Source organism: Emys orbicularis, chromosome 3 (genome assembly GCF_028017835.1).
Source record: "Emys orbicularis isolate rEmyOrb1 chromosome 3, rEmyOrb1.hap1, whole genome shotgun sequence".
NCBI classification, from domain to species: domain Eukaryota; kingdom Metazoa; phylum Chordata; order Testudines; family Emydidae; genus Emys; species Emys orbicularis.
The window spans coordinates 21,000-43,674 of NC_088685.1; the positions used below are offsets into that span (position 1 = coordinate 21,000).

At 47.4% G+C, this 22,675-nt stretch overlaps 1 protein-coding gene across 1 annotated transcript; it reads right to left on the reverse strand.

The window, feature by feature from the left end:
- Positions 1 to 8,474: 8,474 nt before the first annotated feature.
- On the reverse strand, positions 8,475 to 14,613 carry LOC135875654 (zinc finger protein OZF-like). The gene is made up of 5 exons (XM_065400605.1): positions 14,590 to 14,613; positions 13,759 to 13,885; positions 10,101 to 10,214; positions 9,083 to 9,745; positions 8,475 to 8,920 (listed from the first exon to the last, which is right to left on the reverse strand). Exons 1-5 carry the CDS (start codon positions 14,611 to 14,613, stop codon positions 8,475 to 8,477), a joined length of 1,374 nt encoding a protein of 457 aa, XP_065256677.1.
- Positions 14,614 to 22,675: the final 8,062 nt, after the last annotated feature.

A 22,675-nucleotide genomic window follows, 5' to 3' on the forward strand; every position in this document is an offset into this window, starting at 1 on the left:
ACTCAAATGTGAAGTTGCGGAACTATTAACTATGGTTTGTAACCTGTCCTTTAAATCGGCTTCTGTACCCAATGACTGGAAGATAGCTAATGTAAGGCCAATATTTAAAAAGGACTCTAGAGGTGTTCCCGGCAATTACAGACCAGTAAGTCTAACGTCAGTACTGGGCAAATTAGTTGAAACAATCATAGAATCATAGAATCTCAGGGTTGGAAGGGACCTCAGGAGGTCATCTAGTCCAACCCCCTCCTCAAAGCAGGACCAATTCCCAACTAAATCATCCCAGCCAGGGCTTTGTCAAGCCGGGCCTTAAAAACCTCCAAAGAAGGAGACTCCACCACCTCCCTAGGTAACGCATTCCAGTGCTTCACCACCCTCCTAGTGAAAAAGTTTTTCCTAATATCCAACCTAGACCTCCCCCACTGCAACTTGAGACCATTGCTCCTCGTTCTGTCATCTGCCACCACTGAGAAGAGCCGAGCTCCATCCTCTTTGGAACCCCCCCTCAGGTAGTTGAAAGCAATAGTAAAGAATAAAATTGTCAGACACATAGAAGAACATAAATTGTTGGGCAAAAGTCAACATGGTTTCTGTAAAGGGAAATCATGTCTTACTAATCTATTAGAGTTCTTTGAAGGGGTCAACAAACATGTGGACAAGGGGGAATCCAGTGGACATAGTGTACTTAGATTTCCAGAAAGCCTTTGACAAGGTCCCTCACCAAAGACTCTTAAGTAAATTAAGTTGTCATGGGATAAGAGGGAAGGTCCTTTCATGGATTGAGAACTGGTTAAAAGACAGGAAACAAAGGGTAGGAATAAATGGTAAATTCTCAGAATGGAGAGGGTAGGGTTACCATACGTCCGGTTTTTCCCGGACATGTCCGGCTTTTCGGCAATCAAACCCCCGTCCGGGGCGAATTGCCGAAAAGCCAAACATGTCCGGGAAAATGCTGGCCGGGCACTTCCTCTCCCGCGGCTGCTCTGCTCCGCTCCTCCCCTCTCAGACTTTCAGAGCCGAGCTGCCCGAGCCAGCGCTACCGGCTTCGGGCAGCCCCCCTTGCCTCCGGACCCCGAGCCGCCGGAGCAGAGCAGCTGGAGCCGGGTAGGAGAAATGCCTGGCCGGCGGCTCGGGGTCCGGAGGCAAGGGGGCTGCCCGAAGCCGGTAGCGCTCGGGCAGCTCAGCTCTTAAACAGAGCCGAAGAGTCGGGGAGGAGCAGAGCAGCCGCGGCTGGAGGCTCTGCTCCTCCGCTGACTCTTCGGCTCTGTTTAAGAGCCGGGCTGCCCGAGCGCTACCGGCTTCGGGCAGCCCCCTTGCCTCCGGACCCCGAGCCGCCGGCCAGGCACTTCTCCTACCCGGCTCCAGCTGCTCTGCTCCGGCGACTCGGGGTCCGGAGGCAAGGGGGGCTGCCCGAAGCCGGTAGCGCTCGGGCAGCCCGGCTCTTAAACAGAGCCGAAGAGTCGGGGAGGAGCAGAGCAGCCGCGGCTGGAGGCTCTGCTCCTCCCCTGACTCTTCGGCTCTGTTTAAGAGCCGGGCATGGGGGCTGCCCGAAGCCGGTAGCGCTCGGGCAGCCCGGCTCTTAAACAGAGCCGGGCTGCCCGAGCGCTACCGGCTTCGGGCAGCCCCCATGCCTCCGGACCCTGCGCCGCCGGAGCCCGGGAGGGGAAGTGCCCGGCTGGGGGCGCAGGATCCGGAGGCATGGGGGCTGCCCGAAGCCCAAGCGCTACCGGCTTCACGGTTTGCCGGGCAGCCGCCAGACCCTGCGCCCCCGGCTGGCCGCTTCCCCTCCCGGGCTCCAGCTGCGCTGGGCAAGCGCCAGCCGGGGGCGCAGGGTCTGGGGGCTGCCCGGCAAACCGTGAAGCCGGTAGTGCTCCGGCAGCCCTTTCCCCGTGGCTGGGAGTGGGAGGGGGCGGAGTTAGGGCAGGGAAGGGGCGGAGTTGGGGCGGGGCTGGGGGTGGGGAAATGGGCGGGGCCAGGGCCCGTGGAGGGTCCTCTTTTTTTATTTAATAGATATGGTAACCCTAGGAGAGGGGTAACAAGTGGTGTCCCCCAAGGGTCAGTCCTAGGACCAATCCTATTCAACTTATTCATAAATGATCTGGAGAAAGGGGTAAAAAGTGAGGTGGCAAATGTAGTAAGATGAGGCCCTGAAACATAAACTCTTGTATCAAAGGCCCAGTCTGAGGCCTGAAGCCTGAACCAAAGTACTTCCAGGCATTGCTAAGCAAAAGCTGGGCTGTGAGCCAGAGGCAGGCCCCACTCACAAAAGTTGGCGAGAAGAGGGTTGCTAGAAGCAGGTGCATCCACACATAAGTGCTAATAAGAGGAACTTGTGCCAAGATGACATCAGAACACTCCACAGAGATAACAAGGAACAGGCAGGTGCATCTTAAAGACAGGGTCAAAAGGACAGCATGATGGATAGATCTGTTTGAAACAACATGATCAAAGGAGGAGACAGCACCCTAATGAGCCAAGGGGCTGTACTTCAATATGTCAGTAGGGATGAGTAATCTGTCCTGTAACTGTATAAAAGTAGGTCCTGGGGTGCACATCTTTGTCTGGCCTAGTGGGCAGTGGAAAGTCCCGCCACTGACTGAGCCGGTCCATTGCCAGGGGGCACAACTTCGTAGTATGTCTTGTAGAGTCTACGGGAAACTATTACTGTGCTTCGTTTGACAATAAACCTGGCTCAGGTTCCTTCGTACCTTACTAGAGTCTGTGGTCTTTGGGGGTTCTCTCGGGGTTTGCTGTGTCAGCTATCTGTGCAGAGCTGGGGCAGCACACAGAGGGAACACGCACGCAGCCGACTGTTATCATCATTGAACAAGAGCAGAGCACCACACCGGTAGCTACTGACAACAGCAAAGTTTGCAGATGATACTAAACTGCTCAAGATAGTTAAGACCAAAGCAGACTGTGAAGAACTTCAAAAAGATCTCACAAAACTAAGTGATTGGGCAACAAAATGGCAAATGAAATTTAATGTGGATTAAATGTAAAGTAATGCACATTGGAAGAAATAACCCCAACTATACATACAATATGATGGGGGCTAATTTAACTACAATGGATCAGGAAAAAGATCTTGGAGTCATCATGGATAGTTCTCTGAAGACGTCCACACAGTGTGCAGCGGCAGTCAAAAAAGCAAACAAGATGTTAGGAATCATTAAAAAGGGGATAGAAAATAAGATGGAGAGTATCTTATTGCCCTTATATAAATCCATGGTACGCCCACATCTTGAATACTGTGTACAGATGTGGTCTCCTCATCTCAAAAAAGATATACTGGCATTAGAAAAGGTTCAGAGAAGGGCAACTAAAATGATTAGGGGTTTGGAATGGGTCCCATATGAGGAGAGATTAAAGAGACTAGGACTTTTCAGCTTGGAAAAGAGGAGACTAAGGGGGGATATGATAGAGATATATAAAATCATGAGTGATGTAGAGAAAGTAAATAAGGAAAAGTTATTTACTTGTTCCCATAATACAAGAACTAGGGGCCACCAAATGAAATTAATGGGCAGCAGGTTTAAAACAAATAAAAGGAAGTTCTTCACACAGCGCACAGTCAACTTGTGGAACTCCTTGCCTGAGGAGGTTGTGAAGGCTAGGACTATAACAACATTTAAAAGAGAACTGGATAAATTCATGGAGGTTAAGTCCGTAAATGGATATTAGCCAGGATGGGTAAGGAAGGGTGTCCCTAGCCTCTGTTTGTCAGAGGGTGGAGATGGATGGCAGGAGAGAGATCACTTGATCATTGCCTGTTGGGTTCACTCCCTCTGGGGCTCCTGGCATTGGCCACTGTCAGTAGACAGGATACTGGGCTAGATGGACCTTTGGTCTGACCCAGTACGGCCATTCTTATGTTCTTATGTTAATATAAAGGGCAGCTGCATCGTCTCCATTTTGTCTTCAATCCTGCTTCCTACCTCTGGAACTTCTCTACAAACTGAAGCATTGAACACAGGACTGAATGACCCATCCAAGCTGTGGATGTCTTCCAGAGGGACTTTCAAGCCAGCAACTCACCAGTACTGCTAAGAACCCAACACATGGACTCTAAAGTCATTGTACGTATCTGAATGCTTTAACCATTTAACAACTCTCTTTTTGTTTCTTTTATAATAAACCTTTAGTTTTTGTTACTAAAGGACTGGCTGGCACCGTGGTATTTTGGGTAAGGTCCAACCTAATATTGACCTGGCAATGTGGCTGGCCCTTTGGGGTTCAGAAGAACATTTTGTATAGTGAGAAAAGTTTTTAAATAACTTCTCACTGTACTGGACCTAGGTGCTGATTGGGAGTCAGAGAACTGGAATGCAATAAAGGGCGCTGGGATCAGAAGCACAGTTTGTGACTGGTTGGTGGTCATTCAATGTGTAGATATTGTAATGTTGTTTTATACAGATGTATAAGGGGTCAATGTGTAACCATGCTGTGCAACATTGTATCTGCCATGTGGTTTGTGTAGTCTATTGCGTCACCTTACTATATAATTTCTAAATGCAATGCCACTGTACTATGTGCTATGTGTTATGTATCACAGTGTGTTCAGTCTTAAAACTATTAAATGTATGGTAACTGAATATTTCCTTTAAATAAATGTTACTTTGTTTTCAAAGAATTACTGCTTGAACATCAATCCTTTGAGTGGAAGGCTGTATCCGTGTCCTCTCATGGGTTAACAGAACTAGTCTTTTTTGGGGAGTCCTGTGAGGGTCAGAGACAAAGTCCCTGGTAAAACCCAGGCAATTTCTCTAAGGCGGGCCACCTCCTGCTATGCATTGAGACGGGCCAAATTGACAAATGGTTTACAGTTATAGGCAAGCCATTATTGGGGTGCCTTGGGTCCAAATTTTGGGGTAACAACAGAGAGGTATAAGATACATCCAGTTTCATATAACTAGAAATTCCAGAGCAGGTTAAATGGGATGACTCAGAATCAGGACAAGAGATTCTTCCATTGCATCCTCCTCTGATCCATTCAAATCTGCTTCACTACTAAGCCTTATTATTTACAAAAGTTCTAGCACCATAGTAATGGAAAAAAACAAACAAACAAACAACCCAGCCAACCTTCCCATCTGCAAACAATCCCATCTCAGTAGGAAAAATCCTACAACAGGTTGGTGGTGATTGGTCAGTGAAAATGAGGTAGAATCAGAGTCTAAAATAGGGAAAGAATAAATCAAAAATTACTTAGACAAGTTAGATGTCTTCAAATCACCAGGGCCTGATGAAATGCATCCTAGAATACTCAAGGAACTGACTGAGGAGATATCTGAGCCATTAGCAATTATCTTTGAAAAGTCATGGAAGACGGGAGACATTCCAGAAGACTGGAAAAGGGCAAATCTAGTGCCCATCTATGAAAAGGGAAATAAGGACAACCCAGGGAATTACAGACCAGTCAGCTTAACTTCTGTACCTGGAAAGATAATGGAGCAAATAATTTGCAAACACCTAGAAGATAATGAGGTGATAAGTAACAGTCAGCATGGATTTGTCAAGAACAAATTGTGTCAAACCAACCTGATAACTTTCTTTGACAGGGTAACAAGCCTTGTGGAAAGGGGGGAGGCAGTAGATGTGATATAATAATAAATGGAGATATACCTATCTCATAGATCTGGAAGGGACCTTGAAAGGTCATTGAGTCCAGTCCCCTGCCTTCACTAGCAGGACCAAGTACTGATTTTGCCTGAGATCCCTAAATGGCCCCCTCAAGGACTGAACTCACAACCCTGGATTTAGCAGGCCAATGCTCAAACCACTGAGCTATCCCTCCCCCCAATTTTGACTTTAGTAAGGCTTCTGATACTGTCTCGCATGACCTTCTCATAAACAAACTAGGGAAATACAACCTCGATGGAGCTACTATAAGGTGGGTGCATAAGGTTGGAAAATCGTTCTCAAAGAGTAGTTATCAGTGGTTCACAGTCATGCTGGAAGGGCATAACGAGTGGGGTCATGCAGGGATCGGTTCAATATCTTCATCAATGATTTAGATAATGGCATATAGAGTACACTTATAAAGTTTGCGGACAATACCAAGCTGGGAGGAGTTGAAAGTGCTTTGGAGGATAGGATTATAATTCAAAATTATCTGGAGAAACTGGAGAAATGGTCTGAAGTAAACAGGATGAAATTCAATAAGGACACATGCAAAGTACTCCACTTAGGAAGGAACAATCTGTTGCACACATACAAAATGGGAAATGACTGCCAAGGAAGGAGTACTGCGGAAAGGGATCTGGGGGTCATAGTGAATCACAAGCTGAAGAGAACTGGATAAATTCATGGAGGTTAAGTCCATTAATGGCTATTAGCCAGGATGGGTAAGGAATGCTGTCCCTAGCCTCTGTTTGTCAGAGGGTGGAGATGGATGGCAGGAGAGAGATCACTTGATCATTACCTGTCAGGTTCACTCCCTCTGGGGCACCTGGCATTGGCCACTATCGGTAGACAGGATACTGGGCTAGATGGACCTTTGGTCTGACCCAGTATGGCCGTTCTTATGTTCTTATGTAAGCTAAATATGTGTCAGCAGTGTAACACTGTTGCAAAAAAAGCAAACATCATTCTGGGATGTAGTAGCAGGAGTGTTGTAAGCAAGACGTGAGAAGTAATTCTTCTGCTCTACTCCGCGCTGATTAGGCCTCAACTGGAGTATTGTGTCCAGTTCTGGGTGCCACATTTCAGGAAAGATGTGGACAAATTGGAAAAAGTCCAGAGAAGAGCAACAAAAATGATTAAAGGTCTAGAAAACATGACCTATGAGGGAAGATTGAAAAAAATGGGTTTGTTTAGTCTGGAGAAGAGAAGACTGAGAGAGGACATGATAACAGTTTTCAAATACATAAAAGGTTGTTACAAGGAGGAGGGAGAAAAATTGTTCTTAACCTCTGAGGATAGGACAAGAAACAACGGGCTTAAACTGCAGCAAGGGCGGTTTAGGAAAAACTTCCTGTCAGAGTGGTTAAGCACTGGAATAAATTGCCTAGGGAAGTTGTGGAATCTCCATCATTGAGGATTTTTAAGAGCAGGTTGGATAAACACCAGGGATGGTCTAGATAATACTTAGTCCTGCCTTGAGTGCAGGGGTCTGGACTAGATGATCTCTCGAGATCCCTTCCAGTTCTATGATTCTAAGAGGCTTTTCCAACAGTTGGAAACTGGGATTTAAACTCCAAATGATCTCACTGAGTTTGAGATCCATTCAAATTCCCCTTCCAGGTCTGTGACACTTTCATCTCAGGCCCTAAATTACTGTTTTGGGATCAAAGAAAACAAAGTGTGATCCCCAAGCAGAGGGCTGAGAACCCTGAATCATATGACATATTAAGTAGCAGAGGTGTAGAAGATAAATTATACATGGCTCTAACAAAGGAAATGTTGCTGGGCTAATTCGGAAGGTCGGACTCCCTCTAACTCACCACTTCTTCAGGTATCACAGAGGTTGAAAAAACACTTTTCCCCCTCATCCCTGCTCATCTTTGTTATATTTAAATATATTTAAAATGAGAAAAATGGAAAAAAACAACAACTGCTTTTCAGCACAAACCAGTGCAATGTGAGAACAACTGGGAATGAGACAATTTGTCCCTAGTGGGGAACCTGGTGACTAACAATCGCTTTGCAGTGGGAGGAAAAGTATAAACATGATGTTCTTAATTTGGTTAGACTAGGAGAAGTGATGGAGGTTGTGTCAGATGGTGAGGAAATTTGTTACATTACCCTGACCGCTGTACATGGGCTATTTTCTTTACTGAAAAAATAGTTGTGGTTTTACATCAGGATCACTAACTTAATCTAGCTAACTCCATGGAAAACCTAGTGGAGTCAAGGCGCAGGTAGATTTAATCTCCACGTACCTGGTAGAGGTCACTCCTGGTTCCCCCACCTGGGGCTGATGGACATTCATGTTGGAGGGACACACACTTCCATGACACAGGACAAAGGAGTTGATGAAAAATACTGTGGGATTCACCAGGCCAGATTTCCAATTAGGCACAGTAGGAGTATGCCTAGGGGCACCAGCATTCTAGGGGTGCCTTACCTCTCTAAAACTGTGTGCAACATGAAGGTCAACTGTAGGCAGGGTGGGTGCTGAAGATGCTGAGCCTAGGAATGCGTAAGGTGTAAATCCAGCCCTGGAATTCACTCCAAGAAAGGGTGAGCTGCAAAAGGGAAAAGCAGACAACTCAGCTGGGGGAGCTGAGATACCACAATGTCACAAATGCTGCCTTAAAACTCACTATGTGGGAATTAGCAAAAGGAAAACAAAAATCTTTCCTCAGCCATAGACAAGGATTTTAAGGTGTTTATCTCCCTTGCAGCTTCTCTGATGATAAAAAAGGGCTGAGTTCTGACAGAAGAATTTCCCACACTGTATGGATGCTCTGATGTGTAACAAGGTTCAAGCTCCGAGCAAAGGTTTTCCTGCACTCACAGCATCCATACGGTCACTCTTGAGCGTGGCTTCTCCGATGTCTACTAAGGTGTGAGTTCCGAGTGAAGGTTTTCCCGCACTCACAGCATTCATAGGGTTTCTCCCCTGTGTGGATCCTCCTGTGTGTTATAAGGTTTGAGCTCCAAGCAAAGGTTTTCCCGCACTCACAGCATTCATAGGGTTTCTCCCCTGTGTGGATCCTCTGATGTTCAGTAAGGGTTGAGCACTGAGGGAAGGTTTTCCCACACTCACAGCATTCATAGGGTTTCTCCCCTGTGTGGATTCTCTGATGTCTTATAAGGTCTGCGGACAGAGTGAAGGTTTTCCCGCACTCACAGCATTCATATGGTTTCTCCCCTCTGTGGATCCTCTGATGTGTAACAAGGGTGGAGCGCCAAGCAAAGGTTTTCCCACACTCACAGCATTCATAGGGTTTCTCCCCTGTGTGGATCCTCTGATGTTCAATAAGGGTTGAGGGCTTAGTGAAGGTTTTCTGGCACTCACAGCATTCATAGGGTTTCTCCCCTGTGTGGATTCTCTGATGTTTAATAAGGGTTGAGCTATTAGTGAAGGTTTTCCCACATTCACAGCAGGGTTTCTCCTGTGTGTGGATCCTCTGATGTCTAGTAAGGTTTGAGTTCCAAGCAAAGGTTTTCCCGCACTCACAGCATACATAGGGTTTCTCCCCTGAGTGGCTCCTCTGATGTGTAATAAGGTTTGAGCTTTGAGCGAAGGTTTTCTCGCACTGACAGCATTTATAAGGTTTCTCCCCTGTGTGGATTCTTTGATGGTTAATAAAGACAGAGCTCCGAGTGAAGGTTTTCCCACACTCGCAGCATTTGTATGGTTTCTCCCCTCTGTGGCTCCTTTGATGTTTAATAAAGTGTGAACTTTGAGTGAAGGTTTTCCCGCACTCACAGCATTCATAGGAGCTCTCTCCTGCATGGAGTCTCAGATGTCTAATAAGGCTTGAGCGCCTACTGAGCTTTTTCCCACATTCAACACATGTGTTATTTCTCTCTCCCATCAGGATTTTCTGCTGGGCCGTGGTTTCCTTGAGGCCTTTGTGAGTTCCCTGATAATTAACAGATTTACCAACTTTCTGCCTTGGCTGGTTTCCCTGCCACTTCTCTGGCATGTACTGACTCTCACGGGCTTTTCCCTGCTCACAGCTCCTGGACACACTCCCCTTGCATCTTTGCAATAACACCCCATGTGATTCCCCTTGCTCATCATCTTCCTGCTGAGGATTCTGCTCCATGGTCTCACTCACCATCCCATTACCTGCTGGGACAGAGAAAGAAAAACTGCAGAAACAGGAATGGAAAAGGGGAGAACAAACCAAGAGAACAGCTGGAGAAGGGAAAAAAATTAGGGACTGAATTTCCCCAAACTCTTCCCCAAAGGGGCGAGAGGAGGTGATCAATTCTGCATCCAGATCTGATCCAAACACTTAGGGGGAAGGGAGTTACTGCCAGGAGTTAGGATGGGTAGGAAGCCATGGAATGTATCTGCCCTGAGGATATGACACCTACTGGGGGCAATCTTGAACTCAGAGAGCTCACAAGGTCTTTGTTGGTAATCCCAGCAGTTTCCTTCAGGCAATGACAGATTCTGAGTTGGTTTAATGATCCCTCACCTGTGCAGCTGCCTCTCAGGATCTCTCTTTCCTCTGAGCCCTGGAAATCTGGAGCCCACGGCTCTTCCCCTCGTTCCAGCTGGGAGATGACATCAGGTTTGGAGACTAGAAACCCTGCTCAGGGGAAAGAAGACCAGTGAGATCAGGTGAATTTATGGGACATTTGTCACACACACAAAAAGTTCTTTTAACTCCAGCCCATTTTAAAGCAGTAGAATCCTGGGGACAGCTCTCCAGGTGCTCAAAGGTGCAGGACCCTCTTCTCATGAGGGATTTAACTGTGCCCATGTCTACTAGGAACACACACAGCCAGACACTGATGATCAAAGGGGCTCCTAAAACCCAGAGCAGGCAATTCTATGTCCCAGCAAATGAAGACTCCGGCCAGAGGGGAAGTCCACCTGGAACTGCTTCTTACTGACAGAGAGAGGGCCAGAGACACTGCAGGAGAGGGAAAGGCATGAGGCCTGACAGCTGAAGGGGGACACTCAGACACGAGGAATGGCACAGAAAGGCAGCTAGCCCTGATAATCACTATGACCCCCACAATCCTTCCTCTAACTGCTCTCACCCTTCCCCACCTCCTGGGACCTGAGGAGCAACCACTCCTTGTGTTCTCTCCTTTCCTCCCATTGCCCACAGCCCTCCGCACTACCATCCTCCCAAATTCTCTGATATAGTACCTAGCTATAAAAAGGGAATAAGGACAGCCGAGGGAATTATAGACCAGTCAGTTTAATTTTGGTAACCGGAAAGAAAATGGACCAAATAATTAAACAATCAGTTTCTAAGCATCTTGAAGAAAATAAGGTGAGAAGTAACTGTCAGCATGGATTTGTCAAGAAGAAATCACATCAAACCAACCTAATATCCTTCTTTGACACAGTAACAAGTAGAGCCCTGTGTAGATACAAAAAGGTGTATCCGCATCTGATCCTGCGGATCAGATATCCACAAATACAAAGCGGATACCCGCGGATTTGCAGGGCTCTAGAAACAAGCCTTTTGGATGTGGGGGAACAGTAGATGTGATATAACTTGACTTCTGATACTGTCTCACATGACCTTCTCTTAAGCAAACTAGGGAAATATTGACTAGACGAACCTACAATAAGAAGGGTGCACAACTGGTTGGAAAACCATAGTCAGAGAGTAGATGTCAATGGTTCACAGCCAAGGTGGAAGGGCATATCGAGTGGGGTCCCTCAGATCTCTCCTGGGTCCAGTTCTATTCAGCCATTTTAATCCAGCCCTCGAGCTCCTGCTTCGGCGCTCCCGCCGGGAAGCTGGGTTGGGGGCCGCTCCACACAACTCCCAGAAGCAGCAGCATGGCCCCCTCCAGTGCTCTAGCCAGGGAGCAGGGTCTGTGATGGGTTGTGTCACAGAAACTCCCTCAAGACTGTCAGTAGATGTGCTGGGATACCACTGAGAGCAAACCCCCCTGCCAGAGAAGGCTTCCCTCCACCCCCATCTTGCTGAGTTCGACACTCCAGTCAGCTACAGCACAGACCAAGAGGTTGGGCCACGCCCCCCTGCAGTGCACAGAAACTAAGATTCACTTAGCCCAGGGGTTTCTCAGTTAACAGGGAGTTTCCCAGCACCCAGTATTCAGTCTTTCTGGGAGCCTAAACCCCAAATGAATCCATTTTACTCTGTATAAAGCTTATACAGGGTAAACTCATAAATTGTCCGCTCTCTATAACACTGATAGAGAGATATGCACAGCTGTTTGCCCCACCCCCCCAGGTATTAATTACTTACTCTGAGTTAATTAATAAGCAAAAGTGATTTTATTAAGTATACAGAGTAGGATTGAAGTGGTTCCAAGTAATAACAGACAGAACAAAGTAAGTTACCAAGCAAAATAAAACAAAACACGCAAATCTAAGCCTAATACAGTAGAAAACTGAATACAGGTAAATCTCACCCTCAGAGATGTCCCAATAAACTTCTCTCACAGACTAGTTTCCTTCCTAGTCTGGGCCCAATCCTTTTCAGACCAACACTGTAGTTTATGGCAAGAAGTCATTCTTTCACTCTACTCAGCACTGATAAGGCCTCAACTGGAATATTGCATCCTGTTCTGGGCACCAAACTTTGGGAAAGATGTGGACATATTGGAGAATGTCCAGAGAAGAGCAAATCAAAAATTATTAAAGGTCCAGAAAACATGACCACCGAGGAAAGATAGAGAAAATTTGTTTCTCAATCAGATTTGTTTAGTCTGGAGAAGAGAAAACTGAGGGGGGACATAAGTCAGCAAGTACATAAAAGGTTGTTAGACAGAGGAGGGTGCTAAATTGTTATTCTTATCCACTGAGGAAAGCACAAGAAGTAATGGGCTTGAATTGCAGCAAGGGAGATTTAGGTTAGACATTAGTAAAAACTTTCAAACTGTCAGGGTAGTTAAGCACTGGAACAAATTACCTAGGATGGTTGTGGAATCTCCATCATTGGAGGTTTTTAAGACCAGGTTGGAAAAACACCACTAGGCGGTGATCTAGATAATATTTAGTACTTACTTAGGGCTGTGAAATGGTTTTATAGGGTCTTAGATGACTCTAGCCTTTATACAGGCTCTCTTGGCTCTGCCCCCTTTAGTGTATGTCTACACTACACTAGGGAGCGAGCCTTTCAGCCAGTGATGCTCATGCTAGCACATTAACAATAGCTGTGTAGATATTGCAACTCAGGCCTGAGCTCAGGCTCCCAAGCCCACCCTGGCTTGCGAGACCGAGCTCCAGCCCAATCTGCAACATCTACACAGTTATATATAGCCCTCCAGCACAAGTCTGGGGACCCAGGCTGGGAGGATCTCTCCCAAAGGCAATGTAGACATACCCATATTGTGCTATTTCCTAGGCTTTGCTTTTTGCAAGCGTGATCCCCACGCTTCACCACTCTTGAGACAGGACGTTCTGGAGGTAACACCCCTTTGTGTCATGATGGCACTTCAGTGAGTCCCAATGATTTCAGACTCCTCATAAACACCATCTCTTTTGGGGTGCTGCAGCCAGTAGGTATTTGCAGCAACACAACAGAGCCTTTTCAGAACAAAACCGCACTGCTTAGGCAACTGGAACACAGGATTTACAGATCCCTTGGTCACTCTGGGAACGCAAAACTGAACTCTACATTCATTTTGGCAGAGTAATCTGCCTGGCTTTTCCAAAGCTTTCTCAATTTCATCTCTCTCTCTCTCTGTCTCCCAGTCTCAGTCCTTTTGCCCTGGATAGTAGCTCATTTCAGTGCTGAGTGTTGTAGGTAGCGTCAATAAAGGTGCACAAGGGTGTGTTCTTGCCACGAGGGTTGTCAGCTGTTTGGTGACATAAATGCTAGTGGTCTCCAGGCCTCAGTGAGGGGTAAGTGAAGGCAGTGACTCAGAAGGAATCCTCACTGCAAAGGTAAAGGGGTGGTGACATTATGGAAGTCAGAGATGGACTGTGTGCAGTAGGCTTAGTGTTTGAGTGCAGGCCAGGGATAGGTAGCTTCTGTTCCCAAAGTGTTCTGTAGTGGGGAGAGTAGAGTGCTAGTCTATGTGTCATTGGCCTGTTGGGGTGTTGCTGAAACAGGGCAGAGTTGAGGCTGCATTGTGGAGTGTTGTGAACCTTAACTCTTCATTTCCCCTTCTAATAACCGAGGGGACAGGAATCCTTACCCAACAAGATCACATTCTCATAGTTCTCCTGCATGATGTCTCTGTAGAGGGCTCTCTGAGCGGGGTCCAGCAGAGCCCATTCTTCCTTGGTGAAATACACAGCCACCTCCTCGAAGGTCACCCGCCCCTGAAAGAAGAAGAGCCCCCCACTCAGTACCTGCTGCCCACTGACAACCCCATTGTTCACAGGGGAGGAGGGCCAATCACATGGAAGGTCTTGGAGGCAGGCAGCAGAGTCCCACCCCCACCCCATCAGAGCAGCCAGGAAGCATCAAGGTGAGGGGAAAAAGAGAGAGAGAGCCCCTCACCCATTCTAGCAGTAGAGATGGAAGGGGTCTTCACATTCATCACTCACCTACTAGCCAGAGGCTGTTTCAGGAGATGGAGCCCCCAGCAGGGCCCGGAGACAACTCCCGGGTGTCAATCCCAACACCCTCCCCATTGCCAGCAGCCGGATGGGAGGAGATGGGGAGTCTTCTCTAGGCTTCACTGGTGGGTGCCCCTTCATATCTTATAGCATCCTCTAGCTAGTAGGTTCAGGCTCCAGCACTTGGGAGTTTCCCCAGCCCAGTCCAGGGGGGCTGTTTCCTGTTCCACAAGTTAGGGAACTTCCACAAACCCCCTGGGTCTGTTACTGGGATCCAGGCCCTACAGTAAACAAATCCCAGCAGGTTTGTCACACCCTGTCCCCCTCCCCTTCTCCACACTCTGTATTTCCTGCCCCCTTCTCCCTCCAGACCATCACCCCTTCCAGAAGTGCCCACCTCCTATGTATTTACTGCCCTTCTCCCGCCAACAGGAACCCACCAGCAACTTCCTGATAATCCCTACCTGCACTGGCTCCACGGCAGCCATTTCCCTTCCCTGTCCTCCAGAAGGATGGAATGTTACACTGCAGCCTGTCAGGGCAATTGGGGACATGTCAGAACAGTAACATCACATCACAATTCCCCCCAGCTCTTTCCCTGCAGACTGATGTTCTAGACTCTGTCACGCAAATAACACAATTAGTAATAACACAATACAATTCAAAACACAATTAGTAATGGGAGGGGGGGACTTTAACTACCCAGACACCTGTTAGAAAAGGAATTCAACCAAACACAAAGTGTCCAATACGTTCTTGGAATATGTTGGGGACACCTGTTTGCTTCAGAAGATGGAAGCAGTAACCAGGGGGTGTCATAACTATAAAGGGAAGGGTAACAGCTCTCCTGTGTACAGTACTATAAAATCCCTCCTGGCCAGAGACTCCAAAATCCTTTTACCTGTAAAGGGTTAAGAAGCTCGGGTAACCTGGCTGACACCTGACCCAAAGGACCAATAAGGGGACAAGATACTTTCAAATCTTGGGGGGGGAAGGTTTTTGTTTGTGCTCTTTGTTTAGGGGGCTGTTCGCTCTTGGGACTGAGAGGGACCAGACATCAATCCAGGTTCTCCCCATCTTTCTAAACAAGTCTCTCATATTTCAAACTTGTAAGTAAAAAGCCAGGCAAGGCGTCTTAGTTTTACTTTGTTTTCTCAACTTGTAAATGTACCTTTTACTAGAGTGTTTATCTTTGTTTGCTGTACTTTGAACCTAAGACTAGAGGGGAGTCCTCTGAGCTCTTTAAGTTTGATTACCCTGTAAAGTTATTTTCCATACTGATTTTACAGAGATGATTTTTACCTTTTTCTTTAATTAAAAGCCTTCTTTTTAAGAACCTGATTGATCTTTCCTTGTTTTAGATCCAAGGGGGTTGGATCTGTATTCACCAGGAGTTGGTGGGAGAAAGGAGGGGGATGGTTAATTTCCCTTTGTCTTAAAATCCAAGGGGTTTGGATCTGTATTCACCAGGGAATTGGTGAAAGGTTTCTCAAGGCTTCCCAGGGAAGGGAATTAGCTTTTGGGAATGGTGGCAGCGGACCAGATCTAAGCTGGTAGTTAAGCTTAGAAGTCTTCATGCAGGCCCCCACAGTTGTACCCTAAAGTTCAAAATGGGGATACAGCCTTGACGGGGGACAGGCATTTTAGGGTTGATTCTGACTAACAGGCAGGAGTTAGTTAGGAAACTGAAGGTAGAAAGCAATATGGGCGAAAGTGTTCATGAAATGATGATTTCATGATTCTAAGAGAAGGAAGGCGTTCGAGTAGGAAAATAAGGACAATGGATTAAATTCAAAATGATCTGGACAAACTGGAGAAATGGTCTGAAGTAAATAGGATGAAATTCAATAAGGACAAATGCAAAGTCCTCCACTTAGGAAGGAACAATCTGTTGCACACATACAAAATGGGAAATGACTGCCTAGGACGAAGTACTGCGGAAAGGGATCTGGGGGTCAGAGTGTTTATATTGTTCCAGCAGATTTTTCTTAAACAAATAGGTCCACTGTGGCTTTTCCAAATTACTGCAATTAATATAGATCCATTTTTTCTTTTCCACAATTTTTCAAGTCTTCTCCGCAACTCAGCTGCAATTATTTGAAGATCATCCTGCAATTCAGGTAGGGTCTTAATTAATATTAACCAAGAGGAGGAAGAAACAGAAACCACAATAGGGAAATAACAGGTTAAAAAAATATTTAGATAAATTAGATGTATTAAAGTCAGCGAGACCTGATGAAATTCATCTTAGGGTACTCAAGGTATTAGCTGAAGCAATCTCGGAACCATTCACAATTATCTTTGAGAACTCCTGAAAGATAGTGAGGTCCCAGAAGACTGGAGAAGGGCAGACATAGTGCCTATCTTTAAAAAGGGAAACAAAGAAGACAGGGAATAAATACCAGTCAAGCCTCACGAAGGTATCTGGAATGAACAAATTATTAAACAATTAATTTCTAAGCACCTAGACTCAGAGGATAGTAAGATGATAAGTTATAGCCAGCATGGATTTTCAAAAACAAATCATGCCAAGTCAAACTAATTTCCTGCTTTCACGGGGTACTGGTCTTATGGATCCGGGGGACATTGTAGACAGGACATATCTTGATTTTAGTCAGGCTTTTGAGACAGGCCTCCATGATATTCTCATAGCGAACTAGGGAAATGTGGTGTACATGAAAGTACTATAAAATGGGTGCACATTTTGTTGAAAAGGCGGTCTACAGGGGCCAGTTCTGGCTCTGATACTGTTCAATATTTTCAGTTATTTCTTGGATAACAGACTGGAGATCATGCTTTTTAAATATGCAGATAACACAAGCTGTGGTGGGTTGCAAGCATGTTGGAGGACAGGATTTGAATTCAATATAACATTTACAGACTGGAGAAGTGGGCTGAATGAAAAGATTAAATTCAATAAAGACAAGTGTAAAGTACTAGATTTAGGGAAGGAAAACCAAATGCACAACTAAAAAGTGGGGAATAACTGGCTAGGGGGTAGTACTACTGAAAATGATCGGGGGTTATAGTGAATCACAAATTGAAGCTGAGTCAATTATGTGATTCAATTGTGAAAAAACAAAATTAAGCACTGGACTAGATTAGCAAGAGAGGTGGTGGAATTCCCATCATCAGTGTTTTTTAAGAAAGGGTTGGCCAAACACCTCAGTGCTGGGGGCTGGACTAGAGGACCTCTCAAGGTCCATTCCAGCCCTACATCTCCACGATTCTATGCTGGGGAAATGTTTGGTCACTGACCCAGCCCCTCCCACCAGGATTAAACCATTGAGTCATTTTGAAACCCTCCCAGTAACAAAGTCTAGGAACCAAATGGGAGAGAAGAGCAGAAGGAGTGTGTGACGGTGCATATATATATAACATAACTAGAATGTGTTTTATGCTACATATACCAGGTAACATCTCTGTAAAGGTCATAATCTATTGAATCTATTAATCCTATATGTATGCATGTATCATTTTTGTATTCAAAGTTATGAATATTGGCTACATACTTGTTTGATTCTAAGTAGGCTGTAGTGAAGCAGTTGGTCAGCTTCCTGAGAAAAGACTATTCTCAGTAAGTGCCCCATCAAGAAACACTTAAGCCAACAATGAACTTGGAGACACCAATCCACATCTGGACTTTCCCAGGAATGTGGCTTGGCTGGTAAGGAACTCAGTCATGCATGGACATGTGACTTGCCCAGGTGACTCCAAAACTCCATTTTGTAGCTGGACTTTGCATAGGAGAGAGGAGGGGGTCTCCACCCACAAGAGAAAGTCTATTTAAGCCCAGGGGAGACCCCTCCATTTGTCTTCAGCTGGCTAAAGAGAGAGCCTCTCCACCCCCAAAGATACCAGAAAGAAACTGGAACAAAGGACAGTGACTGCAAGGGGTGTGAGTGACTGCTGGACTCAGACTAAAAGGAGATTAGTCTGTAAAAGAAAGCATTCTGGAACTGGTGAGGATCTTATCTGTATTCAGTTTCTTACTGTATTAGACATAGACTGGAGTGTTTTATTTTATTTTGTTTTACTTGGTAATTCACTTTGTTTTGTCTGTTACTACTTGCAATCACTTAAATTCTACTTTCTGTATTTAATAAAATCACTTTTTACTTATTAATTAACCCAGAGTATGTATTAATACCCGGGGGGGGGGCACAAACAGCTGTGCATCTCTCTCTATCAGTGTTATAGAGGCCAAACAATTTATGAGTTTACTCTGTATAAGCTTTATACAGGGTAAAACAGATTTATTTGGGTTTTAGACCCCATTGGGAGTTGGGCATCTGAGTGTTAAAGACAAGAACACTTCTGTAAGCTGCTTTCAGTTAAGTCTGCAGCTTTGGGGCAAGTAATTCAGACCCTGGGTCTGTGTTGGAGCAGACGGGTTTGTCTGGCTCAACAAGACAGGGTGCTGGAGTCCTAAGCTGACAGGGCAGGAAAGCAGGGGCAGAAGTAGTCTTGGCACATCAAGTGGCAGCTCCCAAGCAGGGTTCTGTGATCTAACCCATCACAGAGTGACTTTGGGGGATTTCCCCTGACATCATCCCCAGGGCAGCACATCTCACCACAGGGGGAACAGGGAGAGTCAGGAACTGGCTTTTCCTCTTCCTGCACCTCACCTTGCTCACAGGAAAGTGAATCTGCCCAGGAATGTTGCAATAAGTGTGTTTGGGCAAGCTAGAGATCTGGGAATCTCTCTCCCCAATTATTTCTCCCACTGCCCCTTTAGGTCTCATTCTCCTTGCGTCTCCTTTCCCCTGCCCTTTCCTTCTGACAGTCAGACATTCCTGGGTGTTCGCTCGCCTATGGCTGGATCAGTTCCTGCAATTGCTAAGGGGAGGAGAGAGATGGGGTGAGGAGGGGCTGTTTGTGCAGAGTCACTTTCATGCCCATCCCCAGCACATTCCCTGAGGTCTTGATCAATCACCTGGAGTCTCTGGCTCAGATGTTGGTGTGGGCACAGCCTAGGGTTGACCTATGGGTAGGGCCCTACCAAATTGACAGACATGATAAACATGTCACAGACCGCGAAAGCTGGTCTCCCCCCCGTGAAATCTGATCTTTTGTGTGCTTTTACGCTATACCATACAGATTTCACGGGGGAGACCAGTGTTTCTCAAATTGGGGGTCCTGACCAAAAAGGGAGTTACAGTGGGGGTTGCAAGGTTATTTTAGAGGGGTTGCGGTATTGCCACCCTTACTTCTGGCTGGAAAGTAACAGATGTTGGCCAGGCACCCAGCTCTGAAGGCAGTGCCCCGCCAGCAGCAGCACAGAAGTACGAGTGGCAATACCATACCATGCCACCCTTACTTCTGCTGGCAGTGGCTCTGCCTACACAACTGGGCTTTCGGCCAGTAGCTGCTGCTCTCCAACTGCCCAGCTCTGAAGGCAGCTCTGCCATCAGTAGCAGTGCAGAAATAAGGGTAGCAATACCGCAACCCCCCCACCCCCCAATAACCCTGTGACCCCCTGTAAGAGGTCAGACTCACCCCTGCAGCACCTCCTGCTGGTTACTCCAGGGAATCAGCTCAATCCAGCCCGGAGCACCCTGTGCAGGCCAGTGATCTGCCTTGTCACTACTGGCTCCCGTGTCCCTCCCAGGACCCCAGTGCCCCTTGCTCTGGGTGCTGCCCGCTGGCAGTACCCCCACACCCTGGGTCTCCCCTCCCAGGGGAACCCCCACCCACTAATCCCACCTCGCCTCAGTGTAAGGCTACTGCCAGTCATCGTCTAGCCCCACACCTGGGGCAGACTGCAGTATCAGCCTACTCATCACTGGCAAGGAGGGTTTGGACCTGCTGTCTTGGCCTACCTCTGGGCTGACCTCTGCAACCTCCAGTACCCCTTGGCCCAATGCTAGGCCGCAGCCTGGGGCTTTCCAGGCTGGAGCTCCCCAGCCTTTCCCTAGCCCTGCTCCACCCAGGTACTCTGTCTTGGCTCCCTGCAGCCAGACCCTTCTCCCTCTGAAAGCAGAGAGAGACTCTATGGGAGCTCCTGGCTCCCTGCTTTTATAGGGCCAGCTGAGTCTGCCTGGGGCGTGGTCCCAGCTGCAGCCACTTCCTCCGAATCAGCTCAGCCTTCCCTGCCCCAGCCTTCTCCCAGGGCTGTTCCAAACCCCTCAGGGCAGGAGCGGGTGTCCACCCCGCTACACCCCCCCCCCCAACTTCTTTTTTGGTCAGGACCCCTACAATTACAACACTGTGAAATTTCAGATTTAAATAGCTGAAATCATTAAATTTGCAATTTTTAAAATCCTTGGACTGTGAATTTGGTAGGGACCTACCTATGAGACTAACTGCAGCTGGAGAAAGTTCTCACCTTGGCTGGGCACAGAAGAAGCTTTGCTCATAGTCACTCCCAAGCCCAGCTCAACCACCAGGGAACAGAAGCTGCTCAGCCTAGGCTCCCAGATCACAATGGAGGCAGCAGCATCTGACCCAGGAAGCTCAACCCTAATATCCTGAGCAGAGAAAGAGACAGAGAGAAACTAAGTATCTTTCCCCCCTTTAGCAACAATTGAAACCCCCTTCCCACAGGGACAGATCTTATTCGCCCCCATGTTAATTTGGAGTCACTCCTTGTTCTTCCTTACAATGAGTCTGGATTAACACTCATCTCAGTGAGACCAGAAACATGGCTCAGGAGTGATGAGGCCAGAATCCTTTTAAACAGATCATTGCAGAAGGGGGTTATAACCTCCTTCCATTCTCCCTCACTCCCCATATTCTGAGAGGGATTCACAGCAACAGTTTTCCTTCCAAAACCTGCAGTTGCTGCACTTTTGAAAGGGGGGAGGGAAGCAAAATCTGTGGTGGTTTCATATCAACATTTGATAACTTTCTATCCATTTATCAGGAGCCCTTGCCAGCCATTCACAAAGGTGTTGGTAGCCCTGGATGATGCTTCTTTAACAGGAGAACAGACAGCATGAAGGAGTCAAAATTTTTAAGACATTTCCAGGCCCTGTGACTGGAAAATAATGGCTACCATCAGGGGCAGCTCTATGTTTTTTGCCGCCCCAAGCACGGCAGTCAGGCGGCCTTCAGTGGCATGCCTGCAGGCGGTCCGCGGTCACGTGGCGTTTCTGCGGGTGATCTCCCGGTCACGCGGCTTCGGAGTACTCGCCGCCGAAACCACGAGACCGGCGGACCTCCCGCAGGCATGCCGCCGAAGGCCGCCTGACTGCCGCCCTCACAGCGACCGGCAGACCCCCTCCCGCGGCTTGCCGCTTCAGGAACGCGCTTGCTGCGCTGGTGCCTGGAGCCGCCCCTGGTTACCATAGACCCACCCGAGCAGTGCTACAGGAAGCAACCCCTCATGGAGACCATTCATCAGGGGTGGGGGGTTTTTGGAGATACTGTACTACTGGTGACTGTGGTGAGGGGTTAACACAGTAGCATGGAGATTCTCAGCTACTCTGGGCACTGCCTGGGGCAGCAAGGAGCCCATCACAGAGTGAACCCCTCATCCTGTGCCCTCTGTGGAAAAGAAAAGGGTTCAGCCAACTGTCCTGTGAGCAGCTGGGAGACACCATTCTCCCAAACAGGGGGAGGCCTCTGGCTTTGATGTGTATTAAATATGGGGCAAGTCACTTTCATCAGCCAACATTTTAATGGAGATAAAGGGGGAAAGAAATGAGTCTCAAACAAGAGGGGAAAGTTGATTATTTAGCCCCATGCAACTGCCAGGATAGAGAATGGCTCAAGGCAACAAATTCCCTCTAGAAATGGAGAAGTTGCCACAACTCAACATGAGGAATACCACAACACTTTTTAACAGATATTTGATAATTACACGGGGAAAAGGGGAAAATCTGACCCAGTTGCAATTGCTGTTCGGTCATTACATAGAGAAGGGTGGAAATGTGGAGAATTTCGGATGAGTTTTCACAAGCGAGAGAGGGAAGTGGGACAATGTGAGGGTTGAGGGGTTTTCTATCAGTAGGGTCCCTAGCCGGTAAAAGTGAGGTGAAACCTGAGTGACTGTCACAGCATTATTAGATGGAGAGAAAAGGGGCGAAACGCCCGCCAGGATTTTCTCTCCATTGTGCAGGATAAATAAAAATAATATATGGAGATATACCTATCTCACAGAGCTGGAAGGGGCCTTGAAAGGTCATGGAGTCCAGCCCTCTGCCTTCACTAACAGGACCAAGTACTGATTTTGCCCCAGATCCCTAAGTGGCCCCATCAAGGATTGAACTCACAACTGTGGGTTTAGCAGGCCAATGCTCAAACCACTGAGCTATCCCCTCCCCCCAGGATATGAGCCCAGGCAGAAACTGGAGGGGATTGTCGGTTATTGTGGGATCACTAGAGGGACGAGTCTTGGAGAACATTTCACATCGGGGCCGCTCACTACAGAGGAGGCAGTGGGCAACATGTTAGGCCCTTGCAGGCTCCTTGGCTGGAGCCAAGCTCAGGGTCCCCCACACCTCAGGCATATATCACCTCCCCCACCCCGCCACCAGGCGGGGAGACGAGCGGCCGCAATCAGGGAGCGGGCCCGGCGCACTGATGCGCATGCTACCTCTCCGCCAA